General features: G+C 37.0%; 1 protein-coding gene across 1 annotated transcript in view; it reads left to right on the top strand.

The window, feature by feature from the left end:
- Window positions 1–399: 399 nt before the first annotated feature.
- TM4SF18 (transmembrane 4 L six family member 18) overlaps window positions 400–19,240 on the top strand; it is a 30,714-nt gene continuing 11,873 nt past the window's right edge. The window contains exons 1-3 of the mRNA XM_037524650.2: window positions 400–720; window positions 822–1,015; window positions 3,657–3,746. Of these exons, the coding sequence (XP_037380547.1) occupies window positions 839–1,015; window positions 3,657–3,746 (267 nt within the window). The 5' untranslated portion in view covers window positions 400–720; window positions 822–838. The remainder of the gene's footprint in view (window positions 721–821; window positions 1,016–3,656; window positions 3,747–19,240) is intronic.

The raw sequence follows: 19,240 nt of genomic DNA on the forward strand, positions 1-19,240 counted from the left end.
TAAATTTAGGGCAATAATCTGGAAGGGAGAATGCTTAAATCCTTCTTTGAAACTTTTTACTTATTAAACCATAATCAAATTACCAATCTCTCTTACCAGTTTTTCTTAGCAGTAAGAAAGGTACAAATTTATTCCTGTTACTGTTTTTCAAAAGAAGAGGTAATAGTTATGAACTCTTGGAACAAAGTTGTACTGCTCTTGTAACAATAAACTCACCCATGTCTTGTTTTCTGACCATTAGTCTGACTCTGTTTTTGTCCTTTCCATGTTTCCTGCGACTTGAACAATGCTTGGAGAATAGTGAGCAAACAATAAAAAAAAAAATTCACAAAAGACAGAGACATAAGTCAGGGTATTTGAAAAAACACACCATCACCTATTATCAACTCCCTTGGTAGTTTCTTTTTGAACCCCCTATTCACCATTAGAAGAAATTTGCCAGTCATATTTCCAATACCCTGCACCAGTTTTCTTCTTAAAACAGGTTCAGGGTTAAGTGTCCAGGGCTCTATTCCAGAGGAAAATGACTTATTTTAAAAACAGTGAAAACACCACATTCCTCTGGCACAGGATGAAGACCAGCTCAGCTCTTCAGTCGTCGAATCATTGTCTATTGTTCTCCAAACAGTAAGCTTCTCTTTCACAGATTGTGGACTGCTGTTATATCCAAGTCCTAGGCTCCTCATGAATATGAAGTAAAAGGCTCTGAAATAAAAAGAGGTAGGTAATCTCAAAAAAGAAGAGAGAAATAAAAAAAAAAAAAAACAGGTAATAAGATAAACAGACCTCATGTAATTCTACGCTCTTGAAATTTCCTGCAGTTGCCGAACAGGGTGAAATGGGGGCTCGACAATGCGAAGGCTGCCTAAGTGGTCTACTGATTCCTCTGGCACTTTGGAGTATAATTGTGAATATATTATTATATTTCCCAAATGGACAAACTTCCTATGCATCCAGCAATAAACTCACCAACTACGTGTGGTATTTCGAAGGAATCTGTTTCTCAGGTGTCATGGTAAGTGTGACTTTGGAGATGTTTTACTAAGAATTTCCTTGCTCTAGTAAAATAATGAATAATGGAAAAATTATTCTACTAATCCTGGGCTTGGGACTTTGAATATCGGTGGGGGTTGAAGGGCCACTAGGCCCTTAGGCCTTGGGAAGTATCTTTGTTTGCAGGAAGCTGTTTGTTTATGTAGGCTCGCAATGCAGGAAATCAGTCCTAATGAAAGTAAGAGATTCACTGACATGTAGAAATATATGTTCTCATGAAACTTGTGTACCAATTGAAGCTATTTTATCCCCAGTGGCATCTCTCTTTTCCAAAAAGATTTTCTGTCTCTATAATTTCTCTAGCTTGGAGGGTTATTAAGACAGAATATGAAAAACAGAGACTAAGCTCTATCATTTGTTCCATGAGATATTGAGCAAGTTGCTGAAGGTCTTTGGTCCTCAGTGTCCTCATTTGTAAAATGCAAATAATTACAACTACTTTTCAGGGTAATTGTGGGGATTAAATCAAATGTCATGTATGAAGTATCCAAGCCTGACATGTAGTAGGTAGCCAGTGACCATTGTTAAAGGGCGGGTCATGGCATCGTTAAATCCTTTGATGTTATACTCCCAATAATAGAGCTTTGAAAAACTAAATCAAATGATTCACAGTATGAATCTATGAATGTTTTTCTGATGACTTTGTGCCTTTAAAAATAAACTGAGAGTTTGTTTTTATGATGGCAACTCAGAGGAAAACACACTTTTCCTGATTCTATTATTTCTAAAACAATACCTTGTGCACTGTCTGCTCACTATACCACGTATAATATACAATAATATAAAAGAAGATAAATCTGTTTCTCCATTTTGTGGATATTTAGCTGTATTTGAATAGGTATGTTGGAAAAAGTTTTCATTTTACTCTTTGCACATTGGTAAATTTTAAGACATTAAAATTATCACTATGTGATAGGTACATAGTGAATGTGGTGGTGGTACTACGCATACATGCAAATCCTGTGAAGATTTTGTTATGATGTTTAAGATCCATGAAACCGCTTTTGTCTTTTGACTTGGCAGTCTTAAATCTGAGAATTCATTCTGAGAATATAATGCAAAATATGGACAGAGATGTATACACAAATGTTTATGGCAGCATTATTCATAATAATAAATTAGAAGTATCCAAACATAGAAGAGACCAAGTGATTTACTTCATATGGCAATAAAAAATTTAATTATGAAGATGTAACAACATGGAAAATACAAGTCATTTTGTATTAAGTGGAAAAAAAGAAAAATTGTGAATAAATTATGATTGCAACTATAGAAAATGTGCATGTGTGGGAAAACACTGGGAGTAAATATGGAAAAAAAATATGACAGTGGTGGAATTTTGGTCAATTTTCCTCCATTCTTGAGCACTCTGTACATTTACATTTTACAACAGCAACATTACACTGTTTTCTCTTTTTAGATGGGACTCTAGGGTCTCAGTCAAATTATTTCTACCAATATTGTAATAAAGTTGACTACTCTATTTGGTTTACAATACTTTATCTTGTCATTGTTTCCCTCAACATGCAATAAATGGAAGGGTTGCAAGGAATTGATACAGTTAAACCAGAAATTACTAAAGTCTGTGATTATGAGTGGTGTTAAAAAAAAGAGGAATATTGGACTCTTGCTTATATTCCATTAATGAAATTTAAATCTGGAAAAAGAAACTGTTCTCTGTATTTCATTGTCTAGGAATTCTTTAAAAATAGTATTATATTGAATCCTTTAGGAGACAGGAGAGAAATATTTATAAATAAATAAATGAATAGATAAGTAAATGAAGTCTGGAAGAATTTGGAAATTGGAAATAGTGACCAAAAACTCTAAAATAAACATGAACTCAGTTTAAGATTCAGTAGCAATAATGGGAGTAAAGGCAAGGTGGAGAATTTCCCAGGTGCAATTCACAGTGTACATATGCCCAAACCAGAAACTATACTAGTAAAAAGAAATTACATTTGTTCCGCAATTTGAAAACTTTCTCTGGAAAAGGGAAGTTAGATACATTGTATTCTCCCAGTTTGTTGGCTTGGTATAGACAAAATACACTGGAAAATTTGAGCCTGGCATGGCTTGAATGCAGAGGGAGATTGAGCTTGCTTTAATTTGAATTAAAAGATGTAGTTTTAGATTAACCAAGCTTCCCACCTACATTCCTAGAAAGCAGTAAAAGGAGAGACGTAGGCTAGGGACTAAGTCTGACAAATGATTTTCCTTTGTCCTCCATAGATGAGCCAGTAAAAAACGCAGGTTTGCTACCCTGGGTGGTATTTCTATGTTTGTATTATTTACTCTTTAATTGTTAGCTTTCAATGATTCATGACCATGATTATAATAGTTGACCTTTATCAGGCACCCACTATGACTAAACTCTATGTTTCAAATTTTAAGCACATTACCTCACAACAACCCAGAGAGGTTAAGTATCAACATTTTATGAGAAGGACTAAGGTTCACACAGCTAAAGCGTGGCGAAACTGGGGTTCGAACCAGATTTACCAGACCCCAGAATCTTTGATGTGAATCACTGTGCTCTTATTTCAAATATGAATGTAACCCAACATTCTGTTTCTCATTTTGTTTTCTCCTCCCTACTATAGATGCTCATAGTAGCAACAGTCCTTCTTGTACTGGACAGTGGAAACAACTATAAATGTTGCCAGAGTGAAAACTGCAGCAAAAAGTATATGGTAAGAATAATGGTATTTTGAGGATGGTTGAGTGGGGTCTAGCTTTCTTTCCCTCAGAAACCCCCAGATATTGCCACTTTTATACCCTCTCCATGATCCTTTCAGCTCAGAGCCCAGAGATTTATTACAAGAATTATCTCCCATTTTATTTATTTATTCCACCTTTGTTCTGCTGAGTTTTTTTCTAAAATTCAGGATTCAAAAATATATAAAAGTAAAAAATAATACTACTGAACTGGATTTCTGTTGGTTTGATTTTTTCTTTATCAAATTTATTAAGGACTAATTCGCGTGCAATAAATGGCATCCATTAAAACTATAAAATTCCATGAGTTTTGACAGTTGAATATACTCATGAAACTACCATCAAAACAAGATACAGAACAAGAGATCATTTACATCACCTCTCAAAAGATTAGTTGTTGATCTACTTTTTGTCAGTATAGATTAGTTTGTAATCCACACAAATAGAATTGTATAGTATTTGTTTTTGGTATCTGGCTTCAACATAATGATTAGACTTATCCAAGTGTTGGGTGAATGAAATGTACATTTTTTAAATTATAACTTTAAAAACAATTAAAATGGAATCAAGAGAGAATAATACAACCAAATTTTCTTTTTTAATTGATTTATTTATATGTTTTTAATGGAAGTGAAATTGGGATAACTCTATGAGATTTTACCATCCATCATAGTCGTAGAGCACCCGCACCAGTTCACCCATATTCCACCATCATAAACCATTGTGCTTCCTTCCCTCTTTTTCTCACCCCTCCCCCATTCCCACCTCTCACCTCAAATCCAGTGCTTCAGTTCTGTATTCAGCTATTAACCGTTAGCTTTTAAGTTTGTTTTTTTTTTTTAATATTAAATTTTATTTTTATATTCCCCCATACAATTGCAAACGCCCCATTCTGACACAATCCTTCCCCTCCCGCCCCCCACCCCCCAAAAAGTGTCTCTGGTTCATAGTTTTTTGTTGATTTTGATTTTCACTTTCTTATATTCATTTTCTTGGTCCCTTATTTAAGTTTTCTAGATTCCTGCTATGAGTGAGACCATCCGGTATTTTTCTTTTTCTTTTTGGCTTATTTCGCTGAGCATGATCCCTTCCAGTGCCATCCATGTTGCTGCAAATTGCATGTGTTTATCTTTTTTGAATGCTGAGTAATATTCCATGGAATATATGTACCACATCTTCTTGATCCAGTCATCTATTTTTGGGCGTTTGGGTTGTTTCCAAAGCTTAGCTATTGTAAACAGTGCTGCTATAAACATAGGAGTGCAGGTGTTCTTTGGAATTGATGTTTCTGTGTCCTTTGGGTAAATACCTAGGAGTGGAATTGCTGGATCATATGGAAGCTCTATGTTTAGTAGGTCCAGAAATCTCCACACAGCTCTCCATAGTGGTTGGACCAGTTTGCACTCCCACCAACAGTGCAGGAGAGTTCCTTTTTCTCCACACCCTCGCCAACATTTGTTGTTGCTAGTTTTTTTAATATGTGCCATTCTCACTGGTGTGAGATGGTATCTCATGGTAGTTTTGATTTGCATTTCCCTGATTACAAGTGATGTTGAACATTTTTTCATATGTCTGTTGGCCATTTGCATTTCCTCTTCAGAGAAGTTTCTTTTTAGCTCTTCTGCCCATTTTTTGACTGGATTATTTTCTTTGTTGTTGCTGAGTCTCATCAGCTCTTTGCAGATTTTTGTGATCAGTCCTTTATCATTAGTGTTGGGTGCAAAAATGTTCTCCCAGTTGGTGGGGTTTCTCTTTGTTTTTGTTATTGTCTCTTTTGCTGTGCAGAAGCTCTTTAATTTGATGTAGTCCCAGCTGTTTATCTTTGTCTTCACTATCACTGCTTTGGGTGATGTGTCTGTAAAGATGTCTTTGATGTGCAAATCCCGTAGTGTTTCGCCTATATTTCCTTCTATGTATTTTATGGTTTCAGGTCTTATGTCTAGTTATTTAATCCATTTTGAGTTGATTTTTGTGTATGGTGTGAGGTAGTGGTCAAGCTTCATTCTTTTGCATGTAGCGACCCAGTTTTCCCAGCACCATTTATTGAACAAACTTTCTTTGCTCAATGCATATTCTTTGCTCCTTTGTCAAAGATTAGTTGACCATAAATCTGTGGGTTTATTCTGGATTTTCTATTCGATTCCATTGGTCTGTATGTCTGTTCTTGTGCAATACCATGCAGTTTTGATGATTATGGCTTTGTAGTATAGTTTGAAGTCTGGGAGTTTGATGCCTCCATTTCCTTCTTTTTTTTCAGGAGAGCTTTGGCTATTCGGGGTTTTTGGTGATTCCATATGAATTTCATCAATAATTGTTCTATTTCTTTGAAGAATGCCATTGAGATTTTGATTGGAATAGCATTGAATCTGTATATTGCTTTTGGTAGGATGGCCATTTTAATAATGTTTATTCTTCCAATCCATGAGCAGGGGATGTCTTTCCATTTCTTTGTGTCTTCTTCTATTTCTTTTAACAGTGTTTTATAGTTTTCTTTGTATAGGTCCTTTACCTCTTTTGTTAGATTTATTCCCAAATATTTGATTTTTTTTGTTTCGATAATAAAAGGGGTGGTTTTTTTTATTTCTTCTTCTTCAGATTTATTGTTTGTGTATAGGAAGCTACTGACTTTTGCGTGTTGATTTTGTATCCTGCCACTTTACTGAATTGATTGATGAGTTGAATTAGTTTTTTCTGTGGAGATTTTGGGGTTCTCTATGTATATTATCATATCATCTGCAAATAGTGATAGTTTGACTTCTTCTTTTCCTATTTGGATTCCTTGGATGTCTTTCTCTTGTCTTATTGCTCTGGCTAGGACTTCCAGTATTATATTGAAAAGCAGTGGTGAGAGTGGACATCCTTGTCTTGTTCCAGATCTTAATGGAATTGCTTTCAGCTTTTCACCATTGAGAATAATACTGGCTGTTGGCTTGTCATAGATGGCCTTTATGATGTTGAGGTATGTTCCTTGTATCCCAAGAATTTCAAGGACTTTTATCTTGAATGGGTGTTGCACTTTGTCGAAAGCTTTCTCAGCATCTATTGATATTATCATATGGTTTTTATATTTCTTTTTGTTGATGTGTTGGATAACGTTGATTGATTTTCGGATGTTAAACCATCCTTGTGCCCCTGGAATGAATCCAACTTGGTTGTGGTGAATTATCTTATGGATACATTGTTGGATTCTGATAGCTAAAATTTTACTGAGGATTTTTGCATCAGTGTTCATTAGGGAGATTGGCCTATAGTTTTCCTTTTTTGTGTTGTCCTTATTCGGTTTTGGTATTAGTGTAATATTGGCTTCATAGAACGTGTTTGGTATTGTCCCTTCCTTCTCAATTTTTTGGAAGAGTTTGTGAAGGATAGGCACTAATTCGTCTCTGAATGTTTGGTAGAATTCATTTGTAAATCCATCAGGTCCTGGGCTTTTTGTTTTTGGGAGGTTTTTAATTACCATTTCAATTTCGCTGCTTGTAATTGGTCTGTTTAGGTGTTCTATTTCTTCTTTATCTAGCTTTGGGTGATTGTAGAGTTGTAGGAATTTGTCCATCTCCTCTAGATTGTTGAACTCGTTTCCATATAACTGTTCATAGTAGTTACTGATTATTCTTTTGATTTCTGCTGTGTCCGTTGTGATTTCTCCTCTTTCATTTATGATCCTGTGTATTTGTGCTTTCTCCCTTTTTTCCTTTGTGAGCCTGGCTAGGGGTTTGTCTATTTTATTTATTTTTTCAAAGAACCAGCTCTTGGTTTCATTGATCTTTGGATTGTTTTTTTAGTTTCAATTTCATTTATTTCTGCTTTGGTTTTATTATTTCTTTTCTTCTACTGGTTTTGGGGTTTTTTGTTGTTATTTTTCTAGATCTTTGAGCTTCGAGATTAGGTTGTTTCTTTGAGTTCTTTCTTGTTTTTTGATGTGAGCTTCTATTGCTATATATTTTCCTCTTATTACTGCTTTTGCTGCATCCCATACATTTAGGATATTGGTGTCCTCCTTGTCATTCAATTCAAAGAATTTTTTAATTTCTTCTTTGATCTCCTCGTTAGTCCAGTGGTCTTCCAGTAGTGTGGCTTTTAATCTCCATGAGGTAGGATAGTTCCTTGCCTTCTTTTTATGATTTATTTCTAGTTTGATGCCTTCGTGGTCAGAAAAGATGGTTGGTATGATTTCAATCTTGGTGTATCTGTTGATGTTTGTCTTGTGCCCCAGTATGTGATCGATCCTGGAGAATGATCCGTGTGCGCTTGAGAAAAATGTGTACTCCGTTTTTTTGGGTTTAGTGTTCTATAGATGTCTGTTAAGCCAAATGCTCTAGGTCCTTATTTAGAGCTTTAGTTTCTTTACTTATTTTTTGTCTTGTTGATCTATCCATTGTTGATAGTGGTGTGTTGAAGTCTCCCACTACGTATGTGTTTTCTCTGATGTCTGTTTTCAGAGAGGATAACAGTTGTCTGATATATTTTGGTGCTCTTTCGTTGGGTGAGTATATGTTAATGAGTGTTATTTCTTCTTGAAGTATTGTCCCCTTAATCATAATGTAGTGACCATTGGGGTCTCTTTTTATTTTTTTGAGTTTGAAGTCTGTTTTATCTGATATAAGTATAGTTGTTCCTGCTTTCTTTTTTGGCCCATTTGCTTGTAGGATTGTTTTTCATCCTTTGACTTTGAGCCTATTTTATTTTTGTAGCTAAATGTGTTTCCTGGAGACAGCAAAAGGTTGGGTTTTGTTTCTTAATCCAGGCTGCAACTCTGTGTCTTTTTATTGAAGAGTTTATCCATTTACATTTAGAGTTAATATTGATATGTTAGCATCTGTATTTGCCATTATGTTTTCTTTCTTTGATTTTATTTATTTATTCTTTTAATAACTTTTTTTTTTTTTTGGTCTTCTTTCGTTGTTATTCGTCCCTCTGAGGTTCTGGCTTTAGGATTCCTTGTAGTATTTTTTGGAGTGGGGGTTTAGTCGCAATGAAATTCCGGAGTTTCTCTTTGTCTGGGAAGGTCCATATTCTTTCTTCATGGAGGAAAGAGAGCTTTGCGGGATAGAGTATTCTTGGTTGGCATCTGTTTTCTTGGAGTCTGTTGACTATGTCCCTCCACTCTCTCCTTGCCCGTAGTGTTTCTTCAGAGAAGTCTGATGTCAGCCTGATTGGTTTCCTTTGAATGTTATCTGTTTCTTCCCTTTGTCAGCTTCATTATTTTTCCTTGTCCTGGATTCTTGGGAGCTTTACTATTATGTGTCTTGCTGTGTTTTTCCTTTCGTCGTGGAAGTTTGGTGTTCTTCTTGCTTCTTGTATATCAATTTTCAGCTCCTTCTTCTCATTTGGGAAGTTCTCTTCAATTATATCCATGAATATTTTCTCTGTTCCTACATCTCTCTCCTCTCCTTCTGGAATTCCTATAACTCTTATATTTCCTTTCCTCATGGAGTCAGATAGTTCCCGAAGTCTTTCTTCATTCTTTTTCCTTCGTACTTCTCTTTCCTTTTCTGTTTTGGTTCTTTTTATTTCTGTGTCTTCAAGAGTACTTATTCGTTCTTCCATTTCATCTATTCTGCTTTCATTGCTTTTCCCAGAGTTCTTTAGTTCCTCCATTAATTCTTTGATCTCCTGCATTTCTCTTACTTCCCTCTTTAGGGACTCAATTTCCTTCTTCTGATCTATCACTTTTTTAATCATGGCAATTTTTAAATTCTCTTTCTGGAAGGCTCAGAAGTTCTTCCAAGTTGCTGTCGTTGCAATCTGGGGAGTGGTTTTCTTTTTGTGGTGTGCTTCTTTCCTGAGGAGTTGTTAGGTGCGTGTGGTTCTTCTACTCCCTACTGTCTGTTTTCTAATTTGTCGTATGCGTTGGGACACTGTGTTGCTCGGACTGACTGACATCTTGGGTGAACTTCTCCGCTCCCCTCTGGCTCTTCCAGGAGCCATCTCTGTCTTCTGGGGGAGCTTTCTGCTGGTTTTAGGCAGTTTTTACTGAAGAAATGTCCCTGTTCTCAAATGGCGAAGCGGGATGCAGTCCCTGCGCCTCCGGTTTCAGGCACACTCTCTGCGCACCCGGTCTCCCCGGACGTGGGTGCCTGCTCCCTCTGTGGGCTCAGACTGCTGGTCGGAAGGGCCTGGCGTGGAATAACTTCCCGGTGGCCACTGGTCCTCCAGAAGCCTTCTGCCCTTTTCAAGCAGTCTTAAGAAATTTCCTGTTTTATGGGGTGTTAGTGACTTTTTTTTTCCTGGTCGCTAGGTGGCGCCAGAGTTGGGGGGCTGTTTTTCGCCTCCCCCCACCCGTGGGACAGGGAACAGAGCGGGAATGGTAGGGTACACCTCAACAGCTTTGGGGTGCTGTGTCTGCCTTGTGCCCCACCGTCGTGGAGAACCCACGCCCCGAATTTTCGTGCCCCGGGTCTCAGTTCAAAGCCCTCAGGTCCAGGACGCGGGCTGTAGCCAGTTCAGTGGCGCGGGAATGGCGCCTTTTGCACAGCTCCCGTGCCTGGGCGCCTGGTTCCTGCTTACTCAGGGAGGGACCTTCACCTCAGTGAGGACCTCCGCGCGTCTCCCCACAAGCCTAGGTCGTCTCCCCGCAAGCCTAGGTCGCAGGCACGGGGACCTGGGCAGCCGCGATCCAGGTCTGCACTTGCTTTTCAAGCGCGCCGAGCGCACCGCTTTCCGCGCGAGCTTACTGGCAGCCAGGGCTGTGTGCGCGTCTCCCGGGGTCTTTGTTCTTCTCTAATGGCGCCCAGAGCTGTTCGCTCACCGCAGCGGCGAATCCTGCAGGGTTCGCCTCAGCTCCCGTTCACGGGGTGTGGTGGCTTCAATAGTTCCTTTCCACTCACAGTCCCGCTTCCTGCGTCGTTTGTTCTTGTTGGCCGTTTTGGTTTGTTGTTTCCCTCCTCTCTGCCGGTGGGAGAGTGCCGCCTCTGTAGGCGGGGGAGGGGAGCAGGGTTCTGCGCTTTCCTCCCTTCTAGTCCTCTTTTATGGCCAGTTTCTTCTTCGGGTAGTTTGCTGGAGTCACCCGTTTATCTTCCGTGTCCCAGTTCTCACTGGGACCTGCCGCTTTTCCTCCCTATTAACTTTTTTTAATGGGAGATCTTACTCGCAGCTTCTCCTCGCCGCCATGTTGCTCCGCCCCCCCCAAGTTTGTTTTTATTTGACTCTTAGTTTAGTTACTTTATATCCCACACAACCAGTATTTCTCCTTCTGCTTTATTTCATCTAGGATTATCCCTTCAAGCTTCATCCATGTTGCTGCAAATGGCATGAATTTACCTTTTTAAATCTCTGAGTAGTATTCCACTGTGTATGTGTGTGTGTGTGTGCGCGTGTGCCATATCTTCTTGATCCATTCATCTGTTCTGGGGCACTAGGTTGTTTCCCTAGTTCAGCTGTAGTAAATAATGCTGCAGTAAACATGGGAGTGCAAGTTTCCTTTTGAATTAGTGTTTTGTTTTTGTACTTTTGAGGTAGATGCCTAGGAGTGGAATTACTAAAAGGAATGGGAAATCCATATTTAATGTTTTGAGACCCCTCCATACTGCTTTCCATAAGGGTTGGAAGAATTTGCATTCCCACCAGCAGTGTAGGAGAGTTCCCTTTTCTCCACATCTTCACCAGCACTTGTTGTTTCTTGTCTTTTCAATAGTGAGCATTCTCACAGGTGTGAGATGGTATCTCATTGTGGTCTTGATTTGCATTTCTCTAATAATAAATGATTGTAAACTTTTTTTTATTTTACTGCTTGCTGTTTTAAGGTATTCTTTGGAGAAGTATCTGTTAAGTTATTTTGCCCATTTTTTGATTGGGTTGCTTGTTTTGGTTTTGTAGAGTACTGTGCGTTCTTTGTATACCTTTGTATCAGTCCTTTGTCAGATGTGTAGTGTGCAAATATTTTCTCCCATTCCGTGGGGTTCCTTTTCATTTTAGTTCTGGTTTATTTCACTGTACAGAAGCTTTTTGGTTTGATGTTGTCCCAGTTGTTTATGTTCTCTTTTGTTTCCTGGTTGTTGGGGATGAATCCCTAAAGGCATCACTAAAACTTAATTATGAAATGTTTTGCCTGTGTTTTCTTTTGTGTATTTTATGGTTTCATGTTTTACATCCAAGTCTTTGATCCATTTTGAATTGACTTTTGTATATTGTGTGAAATAATGATGTAGTTTTAGCTTTCCCAACACAATGTGTTGAAGAGGCTATCCTTCTTCCAGTGTATGTTCATGTCTCTTTTGTCATAGATTAACTGTCCATTTTTATGTGGGTTTATTTCTGGGCTCTCAATTCTAATCCATTGGTCTGTGTGACTATTTTTATTCCAGCACCAGCTCTTTTAATTATTGTGGCTTTATTATATAGCTTGAGGTATAGAAGGGCAGTGCCTCCATTCTCTTTCTTCTTTGTCAAGATTACTTTTGCTATTCAGGTCTTTTGGATTCCACGTGAATTTCAGTAGTGTTTGCTCCATTTCTTTGAAATATCCCATTGATATTTTTATTGGGTTTGCATTAAATCTTTACATTGCCTTGGGTAGAATGGCCATTTTGACAATGTTGATTCTTCCAATCCATGAGCAGAAAATATTTTTCCATATCTTTGTATCTTCTTCTAGTTCCTTCAGCAATGTTTTATTGTTTTCTTTGTATAGATCTTTTACCTCCTGTTAGGCTTACCCCTAAGCATTAAGCTTTTTATGGTACAATTGTAAATGGGATCACCTTGATTTCTTCCTTTTCTCTCTCATTGTTTGTATGTAGGAAATCGAATGATTTATGTGTGTTAATTGCTAAACTGATTGCTTCAATTGTTTTTCCAAAGAATGAAGGTTCTCTATGTACATTTTCATGACATCTGCAAATAATGATAGCTTTACTTCTCTATCCCAATTTATATTTTTCTCTTGTCTAATCGCGCTACCTACAATTTCCATTATTATGTGGAATTGCAATGGTAAGAATGGACATCTTTGTCTTGCACCAGATCTCAGAAAGCTTTCAGTTTTTCAACATGGAGAATGAGGGCCTCCCCGGTGGTGCAGTGGTTGAGTGCTGGGCTGCGAAGCTGCATGCGGCCTCTGCAGCACCGGTTCGATCCCCGGCTGCTCCCTGACCACTGGAAGCGGGTCCCACATGGCGCGCAGACCTCTCCTGCCGCCTGCTGATCCCCTCAGCAGTATACTTCGGTCCTTCTGCCTGCTCTGCTCCCCGCTCTGGCTCTAGTGAATTCTCTCACCCCCCTGCGCTTCTGACTGTGCCCAGTGCTTGTATAAATAAATAAATAAATCTTTAAAAAAAAATTTTTACTTAAAAAAAAAAAACATGGAGAATGAACAAACCTATGAGTTTCTTGTAAATGGCTTTACAATGTTAAGGTATGTTCCCTTAATCCCTAGTTCGAGGGTTTTCATCTAATTTATTTTGAATCTTATCAAATGTTTTCTCAGCATCTATTGATGTATGGGTTTTATCTTTCTTTTTGTTGATGTGATGAATTACATTGATTTTCAGATGTTGAACTATCATCCTGTGTTCCTGGTATGAGTCCCACTTGGTCTTGATGTATGATACTATAATGCATTGTTGGATTCAGTTTGCTAGTATATCATTAAAGAAAGATATATGCATTTTGTTCAATGGAGAGATTGGTCTGAATTTTCTTTTTCTCTTTGTATGGTTTTGGTATTATAGTAATATTACTCTCATGGAAAGTGTTGGATATAGTCCTTTTTTCAATTTTTTAATTTTCTTTGTCATTGCAATTCTTAACTGTGTATCTGATAGTAGAAAATAGCTTCCTTGTTTATGAATTTGAGTTCTGAGGATTTTTTCTCTCTCTGTGTTTTACTATTCCCTTGAGGACGCATGTTGCCATTGGTGGGTTTTTCTTTCTAACCCAGCTGCAGTGTGTGTGGCTTCCTCTGAGTGTGGAACCCCTCACTGGTCAGGCATCTTATCCATCTGGGCAAGCAGCTGGCTAGGGTCTCATGCATGGTCATGAGGTCTCAGCCCCAGTCTGGCTCACTCCCCAGTGTGGGCCTGGGGTCTAACCAGTCTGTGAAAGTGCTTTTAGGATCTTGCAGGAGGTCTGAGACCTTTGCAAATCTAAGTAGGGACTGGTGGGGTCTTGCAAGCAATTGCAAGGCCTCTGGCCACTTTAGTGCCCTCCTCGATGCAGGTCTGGTGTCTCACAAGTCTGGGTGGTAGGGTAAGGTGGAATCTAATGAAAGGTTGCAAGACATCTGGCTCTTCTGGCACCAGGGTCTTACCAGTATGTTCAGGTGCTGGTGGCATCTAATGGAAGATTGTGAGACTTCTAGCCATTCTGGCACCTTCCATGATACGGATCTGGGATCTTACTGGTTTGGACAGTCACTGGTGGTGTCTCACAGTAGGTTATATAGCCTCTGCCTGTCTGGGCAGGGACTAGCATGGTCTTCCTAGAGGTCATAAGGCCTCTGATTACCCTGGGACCTTTTCTGACTCGGGTCTAGAGTCTCACTGGTCTTACAACTAAATTTTCTAGCCTATGCTCAACAGGCAACTACTGGGCTCCTGCATTTACACTACTGCCCATCTCCCTCCTCGTGATCATTTATTCATATATGGATAGCACTTTACAGTTTTTTCACATTTATCCAGGAAATTAAGCCATAGTTTATTCATTTTATAGATGAGTCACCTGTGACCCAATGAAAACATTTGATTTATTAAGTTGGAGAAACTTTGCTAGGGGTCTGATTGGCATTCTTTGTACCCATGCAATCTTTCACTGCAGTGTGCAATTATCTGGGCTGTTGGAGTTGAGATGCCACCTTTAGTTACCCTGAATTAGTTGGTCTGAGTTCAACTAGATTTTAATGTGCAACCAAGATAGTATAGTCAGGTTTCTTCAATGCCTTTGGAATATTAAATTACTTGTTTAATTAGCACTGTGCCCCTAGTGGAGAATTGAAAAATTAAAACTGATTCCTTGGGTATATGAATATTTTCTGAAACAATTGAGTCAGACATCCCTAGATAACTGCTGGTATTGTACTTACAGAAAAAGTTTTCAAATTTGCCTAGGTGAAGCAATGGATTTAGGTACATTTTAACCTATGACACTCATGAAATTTCTAGAAAGCAAATGTGCCAGTAAATAATAAAAATCAATGTGTTCAGTTTACCTTAGCTCACTATTGTCATCTCCAGGACAAATGGATGCTAGAAATACATGGGATTATTGTCAACACCAAATGAAATGACTGACATCACAAAGGGACAATTAGGGAAAAAGGAGGAAAGATTTCCTGGATTCTCTGCTTCACTCTTTTAAAGTAGGTTCTAGAATAGAGTTCTCAACTTTTATTCCCCAGGAGCCAAATACCTGATGAAAATGAAAAAAGTGATCCTGGTAGACATTAGAACATATTTCTATTTAAGAAAGACAAAGAGCTGCTTCACAAGTACATGCAATTAATTGTTACCACAGCAAATCTAAGCATTAGTTCTTAGTTGTAAATAGAAAGTAGAAGTATGGAGGTTTATGTAAATCTTCTCAATTATAAAACTTTAGCAATTAATTTTCTTTTAAACTAAATAAAACACATCTTACAGGCCTACTGTTAGTGTGTACCAGTTTATAACTTCTCTGAATTTCCAGAAGAGGTCACCCAAGATTCACTTTATAAAAGAGAAAGTTTTTCTTTACCCTGTTAGGGTTCCTATGTTGACCTAAATATTAAGATGACAAAGACAAATTAACAAGAAGAAAACATGCCAATGTAATTGAATTTGTACATATGGGAACCTTCCACATGAGAATGAAGACCCAAAGAAGTGACCAAAGGGAAAAACTTCTCTATCTTTTAGACAAAGAAGGAGCAATAAGTTTGTAAAGGATTGACAAGACTGAAAGTTTTGTGTTAGGGGCAGTCAATAGTGAAGAAAGTAGAAAAATAAGGTTTTATTTATTTAGATTAAACTATTTTATTTTCTACATTGTTGTTCATTTTTGTACAATATTTAATTTCTCCACTTAGGTACAGTCCCCATAAGTCTTCCACCACCCTATCACCTGTGAACCATCACCATAGTCCCTGGTGCTCTTCCCTCCCCCATTTTGACCCGTCTCCTTCCCACTCCCTGGAAGATCTATAGTTTGCCTGCTAGTTTTGTCTTTTTTATTTTCCCTGGCCCCTTGTTCAGTTTCCCTATATTCCTCCTAGAAATGAAACCATCCAATATTTTTCTTTTTCCTTTTGACTTATTTCACTGAGCATAATCCCTTACAGCTCCATCCATGTTGCTACAAATGGCATGAATTTATCTTTTTTGATTGCTGAGTAGTATTTCATTATATATATATATATATATATATATACACACACACACACACACACACACACACACACACACAACATCTTCTTGATCCAGTCATCTGTTTTTGGGCATTTAATTTGTTTCCATATCTTAGCTATTGTAAATAGTGCTGCAATAAACATAGGCATGCAAGTTTCCTTTCCAAGTAATGTTTTCATGTCCTTTGGATAGATTCCTAGGAGTGGAATTGCTGGATCATAGGGTAGATCCATTTTTAGTAATTTTTTAGGAACCTCCACAAAGCTTTTCATAGTGGCTGGACCAATTTGTATTCCCACCAGCAGTGTAAGAAGGTTCCTTTTTCTCCACATCCTCACCAGCATTTGTTGTTGCCAGGTTTTTTTTTTTTTTTTTTAAATATGGGTCATTCTCATAGGTGTGACTTGGTATGTCATTGTGTTTTTGATTTGCATTTCCCTGATTATAAGTGTTGTTGAGCACTTTTGGCCATTTGCATTTCCTCTTTGGAGAAATGTCTTTTTGATTCTGCACATTTTTTGACTTGGTCCTTTGCTTTCTTTTTGTAAGTTGTGTATACTCTTTGTAAATCTTTGATATCAGTCCCTTGTGTGGAGTACAAATGTTTTCTCCCAATTTGTAGTTTATCTCTTTATTTGGGTTATTGTCTCTTTTGCTGTACAGAAGTTTTTTTTAGTTTGCTGTAGTCCCAGCTGTTTATCTTTTCCTTCATGGAACATAAGGTTTAATTTTAAAGGGCAATTTAACAAATAGATATTTTGATTATACTATACACTTTTCAAATGGTTTTTGTGTCCACTGTGCTCTTTAATTTTTGAAACCACCCTTTTTATAGGCGTTGTAATCACCTACATCATTTATGTCTCACCAAAAAGTGAATCCCCCAAAGAGATTTATATTTCCACTTTATTTTGAGGCTTATCTTGATTGTGTAATAGTATTTTCATATATATTATGTATAGTTCCCAATTTCCCCACTTACCTTCCCAGTGAACTGCTTTAAGGCAACATTGGTAAACAAGGAACTAATCTTTTCAAACATCCTTCTTCCTTTTTCAAAGATGGCATTGCTAAATAGGTAATTTTCCTTATAAAATGAAATAAGTAAACTACGTTAAACAAGTAGCTCTGTTTATCTTACCCTGTAATAGAACAAAACTATTAAATATCAATATGACAAATATAATTTGAAAAAGATTTTAAGCATATGCAAATATGTCAATGAAATGGTTAGTATCAAATAAGAAAAAAGCAGTTATTTGTATTTTTGATGTTGTTATTAAAGGATATGCTTTTTATTGAGGTAACATTGATTTACAGCACTATACAAGTTTCAGGAGTACAATTTTACACCTTGTAGATACCACACTATAACTACCACTAAAAGTCTGGTTACCATTAACCTCTGGTAACCATTATTCTATTGTCAGTCTATTGTTTGATTTGTTTTGCTTTTTCATTTTTTTTTTCTTCGTTAGAGTCCACACTAATGAAATCAAGTGGTATTTGTCTTTCTCATTCTGACTTATGTCATTCTCCTTAATCCATCCTTTCAAAGTCAATACATGTTGTTACAAGTGACAAGATGTCGTATTTCTTTCATGGAGAATTAGTATTCTATGGGACTTGGGTAGTTTCCATATCCTGGCTAATTATATAGTGCTGCAATGAACATAATGTTGCATATAGCTTTCAAATTACTGTTTTTATTTTCTTCAGATAGATACCTGTAAGTGAAATTACTGGATCATGGTATTTAAATTTTCAAAGAACCCCCATACTGCTTTCCATGGTAGTTGCACCAATTTACATATCTACCTACAGTGTACAAAGTTTCCTTTATCTTCACATCCTCACAACACTTCCTTGTATTTTTGATGTGAGGCATTCCCACAGTATGAGATAATATCTCATTGTTAGTTTTGATTTGAATTTTTTTTAATAATAAATGATGATGAGCATTTTTCATTGGCTTCTAGATCATCTGTGGTCCTCTGCTTTTTTTTTTTTTTAAAAAAAAAGGTTATTTGTTTTCTTATTGTTGAATTTATGAAATTTTAACGTGATCTAGTAAAATGGTCTGGTTTTATTCTTTCACATAAGACTATCTAGTTTTCCCCAGCATCATTCCTCATTTACCTATACAGATTCTGTCATTTTCTTCCTCATCTTTAATGCATTTTGTTGTCTCATGTTATTCCTTTTTATCCTGTCAAATTAGAGCAGCTGTAGCTGTTTTAAATGTTTATTTCCCTTTAATTTTTCTGCTGTACTTAAATATTTTGCACCTTATTCCAGATATAGTTACAAACTTCTGATTCTATTTAGCAACTTACTAAAGGTTTTGTGTACTTCTTTTCTTTGCATATAGAAAAACTCCTTTCAACATTTCTTGTGACACACATCTGGTGTGATGAACTCTATCAGATTTGGTTTGTCTGGCAATGTCTGTATCTCTATCATGTTTGAGTAATAATGATGATTAGAGTGTTCTTAGTTGGTAGTTTTTATCTTTTGGTATTTTGAATATATTGTTCCACTCTTTCTTGGCCTATACAGTTTTTGCTGAGAAATCTAATGATAGCCTGGTGGCGGTGACTGTATAGCACATAATTTTTTTCCTATGGCAGCCTTTAATATTTTTCCTTATTAACTTTTGATAATTTTACAATGATAAGCCTTGTGTAGGTATTTTGTAGTCAGATAGATAGATGTTCTCTTGACCTAATGGACTTATATAATTAGTTCTTTCCTTAGGCTTGGGATATTCTTGGCTACTTTCTCTTTAAATAAGTTTTTGTTCCCTTCTCCCTCACTTTAATTTCTGGGATACCCATTATCCTTATATTTCCATTCCTAATATAGTCTATTATTTCTGAGAGTTTCTTCATTTTTCCTAAAACATATTTATCTCATCTTTTCCACTTGAGTCATTTCTCTATTTCTATCTTAAATTCCACGAGTTATTTTCTCTATAAAAAAACTATATTGCTTTCTATGCTTTTCATTGTAGTCTTCATTTGTTGAATTCTTCATATCCAGAATATTTTTTAATGCATTCAATCTCTTCGATGAAGAAATCCTTGTGATAATTAATTTCCTTTCTAAGTTGTTTGTTTTTTGTGTTTCATGTAGTTTTTTTAATTTCT

This window comes from Talpa occidentalis, unplaced genomic scaffold (genome assembly GCF_014898055.3).
Source record: "Talpa occidentalis isolate TD23 unplaced genomic scaffold, MPIMG_talOcc4v2.1 talOcc4.4, whole genome shotgun sequence".
NCBI lineage: Eukaryota > Metazoa > Chordata > Mammalia > Eulipotyphla > Talpidae > Talpa > Talpa occidentalis.